Source organism: Squalius cephalus (assembly GCF_949319135.1).
Source record: "Squalius cephalus genome assembly, chromosome: 5".
Lineage (NCBI taxonomy): Eukaryota > Metazoa > Chordata > Actinopteri > Cypriniformes > Leuciscidae > Squalius > Squalius cephalus.
The window spans coordinates 34,111,782-34,126,415 of NC_137126.1; the positions used below are offsets into that span (position 1 = coordinate 34,111,782).

The 14,634-nt window shown below is 38.5% G+C and overlaps 1 protein-coding gene across 1 annotated transcript in view; it reads left to right on the forward strand.

Moving 5' to 3' along the window:
* The first annotated feature begins 2,558 nt into the window (after positions 1 to 2,558).
* whrnb (whirlin b) overlaps positions 2,559 to 14,634 on the forward strand; it is a 60,247-nt gene continuing 48,171 nt past the window's right edge. The window contains exon 1 of the mRNA XM_079870393.1: positions 2,559 to 3,824. Within this exon, the coding sequence (XP_079726519.1) occupies positions 3,096 to 3,824 (729 nt within the window). The 5' untranslated portion in view covers positions 2,559 to 3,095. The remainder of the gene's footprint in view (positions 3,825 to 14,634) is intronic.

The following is a 14,634-nucleotide window of genomic DNA, read 5'->3' on the forward strand; positions in this document are numbered from 1 at the left end:
ACTTTTGAGACGGTCCCTAAATGTGCGAATGTCCAATGTCAAGCCAATTTTACATTTATTAGGCTACATTTAGTCATTTATTTAGCAGACGCTTTTATCCAAAGCGATTTACAGTTAAACTAACAATAGGAGGACAACAATATGCAAGTGCTATCTCTTCCCAGTTTAAGCTAATGCAATACACGTAGGCATAGCCTACTATACTATACTATAGCCTACTGTAGAGAGAGAAGAGAAGAGAAGAGAAGAGAAGAGAAGAGAAGAGAAGAGAAGAGAAGAGAAGAGAAGAGAAGAGAGAAAGTGTTGATTTTATGCCAGTATCACGAAACGCTCTGCATGAAACTTTGCGCGTTACGTTCATATTCTTAGTCCATCGAGCCTATATAGTAGCCTACAGCCTACATCCCCAATAAGGTGCGAGTTTGGTCTTTTATATCACTGTATTAGTCCATAAACTACGTTAAGCGTTTTGTCCCGACAGAAGGGGAATCCTCGAGTGTGAGGTATTGAGGGAAACCGATTATAATCCTGTTCATAGGTTGAGAAAGCTGATGACATGTAGGCTACACAGGGAAAGTGACAATGAAGTTATTGAATGAAACATAAACACAGCTTTTGTGTCTTTATCATCTTTTCCGCATATATACTGACACAGATAATCATTTTCATTTTATGAATGAATGGCTTGCTCTAACTGTTGCTGGTCTTCGTCAACAACACGCGCTTTTGCACCACCTGCTGGTGAGGTCGAGTAACAGCAGATGAGGAGTATCTCGGTAATCTACTGCTCTTCCTGCAGTTCATGGATGTCAACGTAATATTTTCTGTCGAATTTGAACCACCGAATTTGTGGAAGCGAATTTTCAAAGTGAAATAAAATGGACCGAAAATTGCCTGTTGAATATTATAGGTTGTATTTTTAAACAGTTTGAATATTTTGGAAGTGAAATATGAAAGGTGAATATGGATTATTGAATTTTTAATAATAAAAATGTGTTTGAAATGTTTTTAATTGAAATATTCACAGCTTAAATATTCAACCATGTTGAATTTCAGCCCATAAAAATGCAAGCCCTAAAATACAATGCATTAAAATGCAAGCATGGTTAATGCAATGCCTATTTTTTTTCAAGTAGTGCAATTCAACAGGCTTTTTGTTTCAAAAACATTTGACATTATTTTACTTCCATAAAACACTGTTTTTAAAAGGTGCTATATAAATGAAGCTTTACTTAGTTACATTGAAAATGAATTGGGTCAATGCAGACATAGACTTGAAAAGGATGAGGTTAAATAAAGCTTTAAAGGGAGCAACAGTTTGTCCATATAAGATTATTAACAGCTCTGGTTTGTGTACTGAAGGTAGTGGATGTCTGCTGACAGGCCTTTCTAATTCCTCTTTATGAGCTTAGAGGATGACACGTGTGTTTGAACTGAGCTTCCACAGCAGCTGAAATCCAAAGTCTGGCCTAAAACCTTGCTGGTTGCCTTTTTAGCACATCAGACAGCATAGACTGAACCAATATAATGAGGATAATTGTTATTGTTTATACAAAACAATTCATGGACTGCCATGAATGTACAGTATGGATTATGCAGCTTTTCTCAGCAGATGCATTATCTGACACAGCATCTGTGAGAGTTGGGTATTCACAACACCGAGCAGAGCTGCAATTTAAGATGTGATATTACTCTCAGCAGACACAAAGGATTAGAGACCTTGTATAAATGGAGCAATCCCAAATTAAGCACACACATATCCAAACACATGCCCTCGTTTTGTAAATCTGTTCAAAACAGCTCCTCTTAACTTGAGATAAGACATCAACTGAAAGATTGAAATGTAAGGGGCTTTAAAATTTCGTCTGATCTGAGATGTGTTTTTTTAAGCGTTCCAAAGGAAAACGTCAATCAGAATCAAATTTATTTTCACTGATTACTACTGAAAAATGTATTTAGGTCAATATGTTTTTCTTGATTTAATGGCTCTCTGAAATACTTGATTCTGATTTATTTTGATTGCGGAATATATTTCTGATCTCTAAATGGGATGTTCCACCATTGCTCTTAGCATACTGGCACAACTTTCAGGTTTAATTGCAGATTGATTATAATGCATACATTAATAATATGTAATGCATATTAAATTGTATTACTTGTTGCGTAGCAAAGGACTATCTTTCTGAGCAGAAACTCAAGGCTAATCTACAAGATAATGGATTCATCACAGCTGAAATCAGCATGCTTTATTTATTTAGTTATTTATGATCTGCCTATAGCACATATCTATCTGTAAAGTTAAGATCAAGTTCGACTGTTTCCCTTGTAAGAAACACTTGCCATTACGAACCTTTACGTTATGGCCCTAAGTGCGCAATGCTCTTTGGAAACGACTTTTCAATTGATAAACGTCAATAGCCCGGCGGACCTTGAACATTAAAAATAGCTCACGCGCAGGAAAGATGTGGTTTTGTTTGTCCAAATGCGTTCCTAGTTGTTTGTTCCTAAGCAACAGAGGCGCATCGCGCTTGCGTCATTTCCTCCGGAGCGCCTGTGTCGGTATCTCACAACGGACAGAGTAGTAGCGACAAGAAATCCGAGCGAGCCACACTGAACACGCGCGCTCCTCTTTTTAGCGCGGCTGCCAAACTTGAAACGTTCGTGCTGTTTTTTCTTTTCTTTCTCGTTGCAGGACGTCTCACCGCCAGTTTCTTTTCGCATAATGTGTTACCAAAAGGATTAAAGTCACTATTACGGACGTCAAATCCTCGCGGGACTTAATTAGGGTTTGTTGTTTTTCTCTGGAAGAACAGTGGACTTTTTCCACTATAGCATTTAAAGTGCCCATTAAACAAATTTCATTCATGATCAAAAGTTTCGAAACTGTATTGCACTAATTATTCTGCCATTTTACTGTATCGTTGTTATTTTGTGAGCGCGCGCTCTCAAACGAGGACTTAACTCAGCATGACACGTCTCTCCACAGGTTTAACGCACGAATCGCGCTGCATTTCTGTTTTTAACAAGAGACACTGACCGTGCTCCGTTCCTAATGCCTGATGTGAAATCTCCCTGTGGTTTTGAGGTGTCTGAGAATGAGCACGGATCTGGAGCGCGCTTCTCTCAAGTCGGGCGCGAACTCGCTGGGCTCCGGTGGCCGCGCGCTCTCCGTTAACGTCAAGAAGTTGCACAACGCGCTCAACGTGCTGCTCAACGACTTCGAAAGGGAGCAGTTCATCCACTGCCTCAACATTTACCACGCCAAGCGCAATGTATTCGATCTCGTGCAGACTCTCAAAGTCATTCTCAACACATCCAACAAGCGCCAACTTTTACCCATGCTGCGCCTGGTCATACCCCGGTCGGACCAGCTGCTGTTCGACCAGTACACGTCGGAAGGGCTTTATCTGAAAACGGATCTGCTGACAGGCAGTATCAAGCACGAGTGCTCGGAAGACATCAGCAGCACAAACGCGCATGCAGGAGCATCCCCGGTGCACTTTCTGCGCGAGTACGAGCAGGCCGGTCCCAGTCATGGATCTGTGCGCGCGGCTCCTGTTTTCAGCTCCACAGTTGAGGGGACAGCGCCGGCGCTGATGCAGGAAGCGCCTGATGAAATCCGCCAAGTTACGCTGAAAAGGAGCAAGAGCCACGAAGGCCTGGGATTCAGCATACGGGGTGGGTCAGAGCATGGAGTTGGCATCTATGTATCTTTGGTGGAGCCGGGATCATCCGCTGAGAGAGAGGGGCTGAGAGTTGGAGACCAGATCATGAAAGTCAATAACATGGTGTTTGACCGAGTCACTCACGGAGAGGCAGTCAAGGTGATGTGTGTTCTCTATGTTTTTGTGTGTGTTTGATTGGGCACTGTATTTAAACATTTCCCATAACTTACATCTTACGTGGATCTGTTGTCGGAAATTCTTTCACTGTAAAAATAAAAAGACACTTGATGCACCATTTTGTGTTTATCAGACTGCCACACTACTGGAAACTTCTAGAAAACTTATAGGAACCTTTTCAAAAAGGGCAGTTCTCTGATAAGTTACTGCAAAAACTCTAAAAACTGTCAATGATTCCTCCAGTAAACCCATTATAAGGGAAGGGTTTTTAATGCACTTGCACTTGAGATTTTTGGTCATTCACAGGTTTCAACTTCTGGTAATCATGGAGAAAGATTCTCAATGAAAACCATGAATATATCTATCTATCTATCTATCTATCTATAGATATATAGATATATAGATAGATAGAGTACCAACATTTAAAACAGAATACTGATCTACAAAAAAACCCTGCATATTAAATAAAGATGTGTACACAATTAAAAAGAGTCACTCTCAGTAATAAAAAAAAGGACATAAAAGAAAATAAAGTAAAAGAGCAATATGAGCAGGTATGCAAAAATGACAGTGACTAATACATTGTGTACAGATGGTTTAACAACCCTGACATAATCCTATTGAAATTATTAAAGAAATTATAATTTCAGTTTAACAATGCAAAATATATCCCTGTGTATGCATACCCCTGGTTGGTAATCACTGCTCTAGAGGGATCGGCAGTCTGTGGAACCTCAGTTGGTGCTTCAAGTATGTTATAAGTATCCTTTTTTGTACCAAACAGTCCAATTTGCTTCCCCTTACCTCATCCTGTAAAGTCCTTAACCAGTGTCATAGCCCTGCAGAAAAATCTTTGGCCGCAGTCCCAGTCAGAGTCACTGGCTTTAGCAGGACTAAAATCAATTTTTATTTTATTTTGCCCACTTAATTACACAGAGCTGAGCACTAACTTTTGGCCTCAACCCCAAACTGGCCACTCGCAATGTGACTAAATTTCATTTGCTCTCTTCTCTTCACATGGTCTTAATCTTGACCTTTTCTTTTAACACATTTGCTCTCATTCCCCATGTGTCCACGTGTAATATCGGAACATTGGATAACTGACTCAAAACACTGGTGCTGGTCTCAGGCTTTGTGAAAATAATTGGAGGTATTGGTGTTCGAACAACTGTAATGTTCAGTTAGACATATGCTGAAATTTGCCTGTGGTTGAATCTCTTATCATCTCTAATTTTAGTTCTAGATTTGAGAGTTAAATCATAGGTTACATAACAATTGATGCTTGTACAGATGAAGAGCAATGACAGGCAGCCAACTCACACTTACTTTCCTCTCCTCTTTGCTCGCTCATTCTCTCTCTCTTTTTGACTATTTGTGTGGGCAGCTCATTCTATGTTTTTTTTGTAATCTTTTGAGCATTCACGTTAGACTGCTGAGGGAAGTGTGGCGTTCTTTTGTATCATCCTTGCTTTGTTGTACTGCCTGTCGCAATCTTGTTTGCCTGTCAGAATTGAATCCACAAGCTAAAAAAAGCACACAGCAAAAAAACAATGTGAGTCAAATAGGCTAGTTGTATGGAAGCTAAGGGCCTGACGCCTGTTTGTGAAGCTTTATTTTGTGAGTCAGTCTGTCTTGATTGCCAGTTCCATATGGATGGATTAAAAGTGATTGACCATGTTTACTCAAAGTGTCAGCCTGAAAGAAATTAATCGCATTGGCTGTATAGTTTACCGTAAGGCTGAGGTGTGAATTGAGTTGATTTGACATTATCAGAGTTGTTAACATAATATCTTATGGAAGATAACATGGCCTTCGGCTTTAAGGCAAGCTTGCCCACATTGCTCTTATTCTGGGCAAGAACCACTAATTGGTCTGACCAACATGTTAACTGACCAACCAGATGGATTGTCACAATATGAGCCATGTAAATACAAAAATATGTGTTAACACAATAATTGTTATATAATACACATACATATACAGTTAAAAAAATGCATTTAAGAAAACAATAAATTATACAAAAATTGTACTACAATTATTATTATACAAATAAAATACAAACATTGGATTTAAGAAAAAACAACAATAATAATAACATTGGTAACATTTTACAATATGGGTGCATTAATATGGATTAATTCATGCTTAAATAATGCACAGATAATCACGTGTTAATGTAATTCATGACTCATGAAGAACTAAACCATTTATTAATGATTACTGCATCAGCAACTAATGAATATTCTATATGATTAATAGATTAAGTTGAGTAATGTAACCGTTGGTGACAGAAGACCGGACCAAAAGAAGCTGCAGGGGTCTTTTTGGTGTGTATTTTTTTTAATTTTTTGGGGGGTTTCTTTTCCCCCTTGGATCTGCCAGCGGTCAAACTGTTATGCCTGGAGCAGAGGAACCGTTCGCTTATGGATCACACCCAGGATTTCCTCGACCTGGTGTGCCTGACGCACTATACAGATGACTCGCTCAGCGTATTTTACCACACTGGTAAAGGCACATCTGCCAGCGAATGGTCCCCGGGGGATTTCGCCGCATACGTGGAGTGGGTGCTGGTGATGAATGGACTGGATTTCACTGTCGACCCAGAGGAGGACACCATCCCCTCTCCCGACTCAGAGTCCAGCCTGAAACCATCCTGTGAGCCAGCACAAGATGTAGCAACTGAGCCCGAGTACACGTCTGGTGTTTGCAGCGTCTCGTGCATGCCATAGGGTTCTAAAAATGTGGTGCTTAAGTCAAAATAAGTTCAACTTTTAAAACTTTCTAAGAAAACTTTTAAAAAACACTGACATGCGCCTCACGTTTTTAACCACAAAACACATTCTGTGTGAATGGCCCATAACTGATCGAAAGAGAACCATTCTTATTTCACTGTTGACAGTTTGCATCGTACATTCAGTTTAACAGCAAGCCAAAGAGGGCAACATTTCAACTGAACTATGCATATGCATTTTATTCACTCACATTATGTTTTTGCTCCGTCGATGCAATAAGTACACGTTCTTAAATGAGCAGCGTATTTCAACTGCTCATGGTATGACCCATTTTAATGGTGGGCAAATTAGACTTAAAGTCAGTCAGATAAAAAAAATTATATTTACAAATAAATAAGAAGACACATATTCATGAAGATACATTAAACTCCCCATTATTCACACCTTGATAAGCTGCCTATTTTCGCTTGTGTGATCATCAGCCTCTGCTTTTCTGCTACAGACTGAAAGCCATCTCGTGAGTGTATAATGCGATGCGCTGTTACTTTCAGCTAATAAAAGAAAAATACTGTAATTTTATGGTGTTATTTTTTTTGATTGTTTGGGTATTCCACAGCCCTTCATCAAACATCTCAACTCACAGTCTGCCTCAGATTGTTTTTAATCAATTCCTAAATCATAGAAAAACAGATCTGTGTCTAAATTAGGATTGGGTGGGCAAGGCAGACATTTGAGTGGGCTCACCCCTTCCCATGCCTAGATCCAGCAAAGAGTGCTCAGATTTGACTTTCTTTAGGGCAGTATATTTATATTATCCCATATAAAAGATCAATACACCCTTTATTAAACCACCTTTTTGGGTTTAACACATCCTCACAGGTGTCTGAGAAATGCTGAATTTTTTCATTCAATTCTAAATTAACAGTTCTTTTTGCAAGCAGCACCATAGACAATAGTTTTTCTGAGCACGCAAAATGTTTCTTGTGCTCATGTGAAAGTCTGTGTTTTTTTATATTTGCAAATGTCCGTTTAGGGGCTCCATACAATAATATTTATGGCTGACTTAATGTCTTCATTTTTAAATGTTGAACCATCAAGCTATTAACTCCAGAGATTGAGATCTTGCGGAGAACCATTTAACATTTATTTTATTTTGGTTAATCGTGCAGCCCTAGCTTTTCAAAATAATTATAATTTTTAAAGCGATAGTTAGTTGGTTTAGTTGCAAATGTGCTCATCCATTGGTCCAAAAGTAATAAATTATGATTTTATGAACATAACTCTGGAAACAAGACTGATTACACTTTTCTAAATAGTAAATGTTGATGTTGTGCCTGAATTCCAGCAGTTCTTCCAGTGCCATCTTTCCACGCTAATTGCCGTAGTTCCGGTTTTCGTGCCAAGCTAATAGGGGTGTTCAGAGCCAATCCTGTTGGGATACCTGCTCTCATTTATTAATTGGATCCATTTTGCTTCCCATTAGGAGCTGAATAATTCATAAAATCGTTTAATTAAACAGACAGTGTTTAAGCTGGAGAACACACTCATAGCTGCCTCATCTGTGAGCCTTGATTAGTTCTGACAGAGAGTTTGGCATGTGGTGAGGTGCGTCAATGGGTGGGAAACAATAAATCAAAGGATTAAATCGGCTCCAGGGATTAGTTTATTTCATTTAATCGCTGCTTGAATTGACTTTCCATAGCCTATACTCCAGTTTAGTATGATTACGCTTAGACTCAGTAGAAGGATCACAGCCTAGCATTCAAATCTGAATAACTAGAGATTGATCATTTGTTTTAAAGTGATCTTCTGAATAACAGGATTTGACAAAGAAGTAGCCTACAGCTGGCAAAGTCACATTGTCTGCTCTCTCTGTTGGAGTCTCACCCCTATTGACCTGCCAGTCTTAAGCAATTATTCTCAATGACAAATTGTGCCGGCAATGCAAATAATGGCGACACAGCTGCTTGTAGTCCTCTGTATATCAAGCCTTATCTTGATTGCCTTTATTTATCTCTTTCTCTCGATCTCTGTCAATAGAATTACCAGTAAGCACTGAGACTTTCCGTGTCTTGTGAATAGCTAACAACCCCTCATCCCACTTCTAACACATAGTACATGAGCCCAGAACAATGTGCACTTCATATCTGAAGGCTCTGGAACAAATACTCAACTGCACTGTTGCACATTGGGCATTTTATAAGAGGGAAAGTCAGAGATAATGCAATGAGAGAGAGTTTGTGGTTATGTAAATGTCAGAATAATGAAAAGCTGATTTGCTTTACCAACCACTGAGGATCATCAAAGACAGAAGTGGTGAATGGGTCGGTGAAAGATAAGATGGTTCAATTTATCTAGGCAAGAGAGATGTTTTTTTGTTTTTTTTGTCATAGCTTCAAGGAAGAGAGGGAGAGTGAGAGATATTGAGAGGGGAGGGGCAGATGGTGATGGGAATGGAGTTTTACACAGTCCATCTGCTGCACTGTCATGGAGATTTTAAAAGGCCAAACGGATGCCGGAGGGCCGATAGATGTAGAGTCAATTAGAGACTTCTTCCTCCCTCAGTTTTAGCTGAGAGGCTTCAAGAAGGAGACTTGTATAGAGTAGACTGTAAGCATGAATAAATAACTTATTTCTAAATCGAGAACTTGTATGAACGTTAAAGCTTGACAATGTGGTAATTCTACATTATTCACCACCACAAGCACATCTCATGGGGCAATGGGAATGTCAAAGACTTTTGGTTAGGATTGGAACCATGTTGAAATCACAGTGAGTCTGCACCATGGGAATTTAACTTGTTTGTTACAATTACCTTCTTGTGGAGCATGAACGTTTGGAGTTTGTAGTCATAGATTGCCTGTGTATGCACCTTCGGCCTTCCTGCTGGGTTTGGATTAAATAGTTGATCATCGCTCTGTCTTTCTTTCTTGTTTGCACGCTTGTGTATGCCCTGTTTCTCCTTCTGCCTCTTGTTATCCCTGGAGAATGACTACATCTCACCCCATCTCACTCTGCACTCATTTAGAATACAAATTCCACTGTTCACTTGTTAATGAATTTGGCTAATATTGCGCTTTGCTGTTACAAACTTATGGAGTTACAAATGTCCTTAGGAACTATTTGTGCGATAGAGAATATTGGTAGAACTGCTGTTAAAACCTTGCTGTAACACTACTAACCTTGAAGACATAGTCACCCAAAAGTCAAAATTCTGTCATCATTTACTCACCTTTATGTAATTGAGAATTATTTTCTTTATTATCTATTTATCTATTAGAACAAAAAATATTAATATAAGACATTTTCCAAAATCTCTGAGCCGCTCTTTTCCATACAATGGGCCTAATTTATAAAACCATTTATAAATTTACACAAAATATTTGTTCTGCTCATGTTTTTATGAATAAATGAAATCATACAGTGACCAGTGTTTCTATAGCTTTGTGTGACAAGCAGGCCAAAATGTAAGCTTTTATTCACTGATAATCTTTTTCCCAATCTGCTCTGAAATAGTTTTAGTGCATATGCTTATTGAAAATTGTACAAATACAGCAGCCGCACAGGCCTGAAGAAGGTCGCAAAACCGAAAGCTTGCTAAAAAATTGATTTTGCACAGTTTTTGAGTGTGCGGCTGCTGTATTTGTACAATTTTCAATGATGATTTAGTTTAGCAGCACCTCACTACAAGACTTTATTGACGGATGAGCGGTGGCTTTTTCTATTTTCTATAGTGCATATGCTTATTAAAAAAACATTGTTTTAATTCATTGAATTAATTAATTTAGCATGAATGAGACAGGAGTGTTTCAGGGGTTTAAGCTGACATCTACTATAGAAAATATCATTTTGATCTTGTTTAATAATTTTAGTCGCTACATAATTCCCAAACTACAATTTGTGCAATTAGTGGAAACTAGTTATAATGCAAAATGAAAAGGTGTGTCCAAACTTTTGTCTGGTAGTGTAAATGTAGTTTATTTAATTATTGCTGTCCAAAGTTGTATAATTAAAACTGTGGGAGTTTTATAATAACAGACTGAGAGGCATTACTCATCTGTAGCCTCACTGATGAGCTGTTTTTTCTAAAGCTCTATCTAACAGAACAATTTTTCATTGTCTGAAATGAAGCACTGCAACCAGCTATACCATTCGACCTCTGTCGTGACACTTGCTGCCCGTTTAAATTTCTTTCTGTTTATGTTTGCTTCACTTTGATCTCTCTCTATTCAAGCCCCAAAAACAGCAATTACCACAGTGAGGACAGCAGTTTCGTACTGATGAGTTGGTAAAGTTGTCTACTATTGTTGCTACCCGCTGGCCTTGACAGATATTAGATCAATCTCGCAGCATGCAGACGTCTGATTCAAGGTATCAGAACGTGTCTCACTGCTGCCCTTGGAGATGACATATACTCCATCTGTACTAAGTGCCTGTCTGTGCATATGCTGTATATGCTGCATTTGCTGCACTGAATCATGTCAGTGAATCAACAGTAGAGCACATTTCTTTATGCGATGACGGTTTGCTTGCGAGGATACACAGTAGCCCTGTTTTTATTGAAATTGAATTGAAAAGACAGATTTTAAGCCAAGAACCCATAAGAGTGACCAAGAGCAATTGCAAATGGTGGACAAAGGTAATTCTCCATGCATATTGAAGGTGACAGCAAATTTATCTGGTCTCTTATTTACCATATTACCTAGCCAGTTCTATGTGCTAAACTAGTTTTTTTTAAAGGGCCCCTATTCTGTTATTTTAAAGTTTCCTAATGTTGTTGTGGAGTCTCCTACAACATGTTTACATGCATCAAAGGTAAAAAAACTGTTTAATTTCCTCATAATATACATTTGCACATCATCACATTGTCAATAATCACGAACGGCTCGTCAAATGAATCAATCTCTCTAAATCCCGTCTTTCCACGTATACTCTGCTCTGATTGGCCAGACAGCTCAGTCTGTTGTGATAGGCCTACCGTGTACAGCGCGTCGAAAACAAAACCGCCCATTGCCATAACAACATCAGCACTGCTTGTCCTGAGGCTTCCTACACTGTAAACTAAACACAGTAATGAACAATGACGTTGATTTTACCATATCAATACGAGCGAGTCCGATGATGAAACATTGGAAGAACTAGTTATTCAACCCGAACCTCCATCGCAAGGACGACTCGAGAGCAGGACTCAGTGTTTCTCAGTGATACACTACTCAGTTTGAGGTACATTATATGAGATGTTGCAACTGTAATTCCTCACCATCAGCATTAACAAGTGCATGTCCATCAACAAACTGATTATTTTACTTGTACTCATTTATTTACAGAGTATTTTTCTAATATATTGCAGTGAACATGTGGAAACTGTAAAAATAACAGTGCATGTATACAATATACAGTACATTAGCCGAGCTCTAGAGTGAATGATCTGATGTAACATAAACGTTGGTAAAACAAATATTTCCTCAAAGTAGTGAGAACTATAGACGATCTGCATTAATAGACAGTTATAGGTAATCGTGTCCCACAACTGATTAGCAGAAGTATTTCAGTAAGACAGTGTGACTAACGTGAGTTAGCCAGTTAGCAGGAGACCTAAGTTACACAATATAAAACTAAAAACTAAGTATTTTGAACACCATCTTTAAAGAGCAAGCAATTTGTGAATCCTGTATTGAACTAGCCTATGAGATTTGAGAAGCAGTCATCAGTGAAATAAAGGGAACACAGCAAAAGTTTAGGATGATACTGCTGTGATATTGTGGTAAAGATGAATTTTAACCACTGATTCTTCACATGCTTGTCCTTGGGCAGTGAAAAAAACTGGCTTTACCTTCAAGTTGTAGAGCACAGTGTCTTCTCGACATGATGCTATCCAGTATCCACAGGAATCAGCTGTTGGTTCAAGTTTTCCCTGGTGTCTGTGCGCGCAATATGCTAATGTTTCGTCTTGACGTCACAACGAAACGGCTTATGACTCATTCATTTCATTGACTCAGAGTTGACTCTTACTTTTGAAAGACAATAATTTATTTACGGTGCACTTTCAGATTTAAAACTTTGCAGGATGTTTTCATTCACTTAGAGCTATGTTACACACTACATGAAAGGTCATTTTCAAAAATCCATAATAGGGGCCCTTTAATCTAACTTTTAACCCAATACTTTTTAGAGCAGAAAAAGCTCTCAGGCATCTACCTGAATGAATATAGAACAGTTTTTATTTCTTTCTAACCAAGGAGGTCTTACAAAGGAGAGGGAGAGGGAGTTATGCATTAGCATTTCCATTTGTCTCAGTGGCAATTGTTTTGGAAAATTATGTCAGAATATATGGTTTGAAGGCTGGTTGATGGCTGTCAATTGGGAATTATGCTTTTTGCTAACATAATATACAATAGAATAACAAAGTGTGGTAAATGGTAAAATTATTTTATTACCAGGGGTTTATGATTACACACATACACACACACACACACACACACACACACACACACACACACACACACACACACACACACACACACACACACACACACACACACACACACACACACACACACACATATGTATAAAGTTTATATTTTAGCAGCTAAAGGGAGAAAGCCCTGAAGAAAGCAGTGAAGAGTGATGAACTTTTCATCTAGGAAAAAGTCATCTACTGTTTTTTTTTTCTATTATTTTTTTTGAGGCCATACCATATTTCTCCAGTGCTGTTGAGTGATGGTCTACTGAACACATCCATAATCATAATTTATACTGATGGTAATAGCTGCTATCAGTGTTTTAATGGAGTGTGCACCTTTTATTTGCTTGTCTTCTCACTGCGTTGCCACAGTTAATGAAACAATAAACAAGCAAATTAAAATATTGGCAACCTAGGTGACTCAAATACGCTCTGTGATTCTCAAATCTCCTCTTTTAAAGTATGAGGAGAGTTGGAAATAAATAAATCTCTCTTGTTCTTCAGGCTTCATAGTGAATAACCTTTGTGTTATTAGCTCCTGTTGGGGAGGTTTGTCATGTTTTTTCAGCTGCTAAAATTGAACATACAGTATGTGGTATGCCTTCCCTGTGAACATAACATGTTTATATTTATCTCACCAACCTTTGCTGCCTTCATACTTTTCAAGTGAGATATTTTTGTGCCTCCTTGGAGGCATACGGTCTTCTCTTGACCTTTTACATTCTGGGTCTTGAAATTTGAAAAGTTCTCTGCCTTTCCTTCAACACAATAATAGCTCACCAACCAGATTTACAGAGAATGAATGACATATGAAGTAGTGAGTGCTTGGCAAATGAGAACAGAAATTAAACTGAGAGGAAAGAATTGCTCTTTTAATGGCAGGTTTAGTGCTTCAATGTCCCTAAATATCTTTATATAAGACATTTAGTTCCATCAGAGCGTTTTAGTGATAAACTAATCTGACAGAAGAATGGCTGAAAAGTATGTTCAAAAAGTTCCACATGTTAAAGAGTGAAGGTTGTCTTTTCTTGACATTTTTCAATGTTGTGCTTCAGACCTAGTTTTTTACTGTTTAATGGTGTTTCTAGGTCTGATGTCTTCAGGGGGTAGTGCACATATTGCAAAGCTTTCACGGACTGTTCTGAAACTGTCCACGGATCCCTGTGGTTTAGGACACTGAAACTGCGATAGAAAATATTGTGATTAATTATTAATCCCCTGTAAAACTGAATTACAGTGCTGTTTATACCCTGGCTTGGTTCCAACCGGACCGCGAGGCGTAATGGCAACGGTAACACCATTTTATGGTTTCTACAGATTAAAGTGAGCAGCGTGTCAGAACAACAGAGTTGTACACCACAAGTGTACAGTGTTTTTGTGAGTGAATGCAGCACAATCGCGAACATAAATGGACAACTTTAAAGGCAATTTTCTCAATATGTCGATTTTTTGCACCCTCAGATTCCAGATTTTCAATAGTTGTATCTCGGCCAAATATTGTCCTATCCTAACAAACCATACATCAATGGAAATCTTATTTATTCAGCTTTCAGATTATGTATAAATCTCAATGTCCAAAAATTGACCCATGTGACTG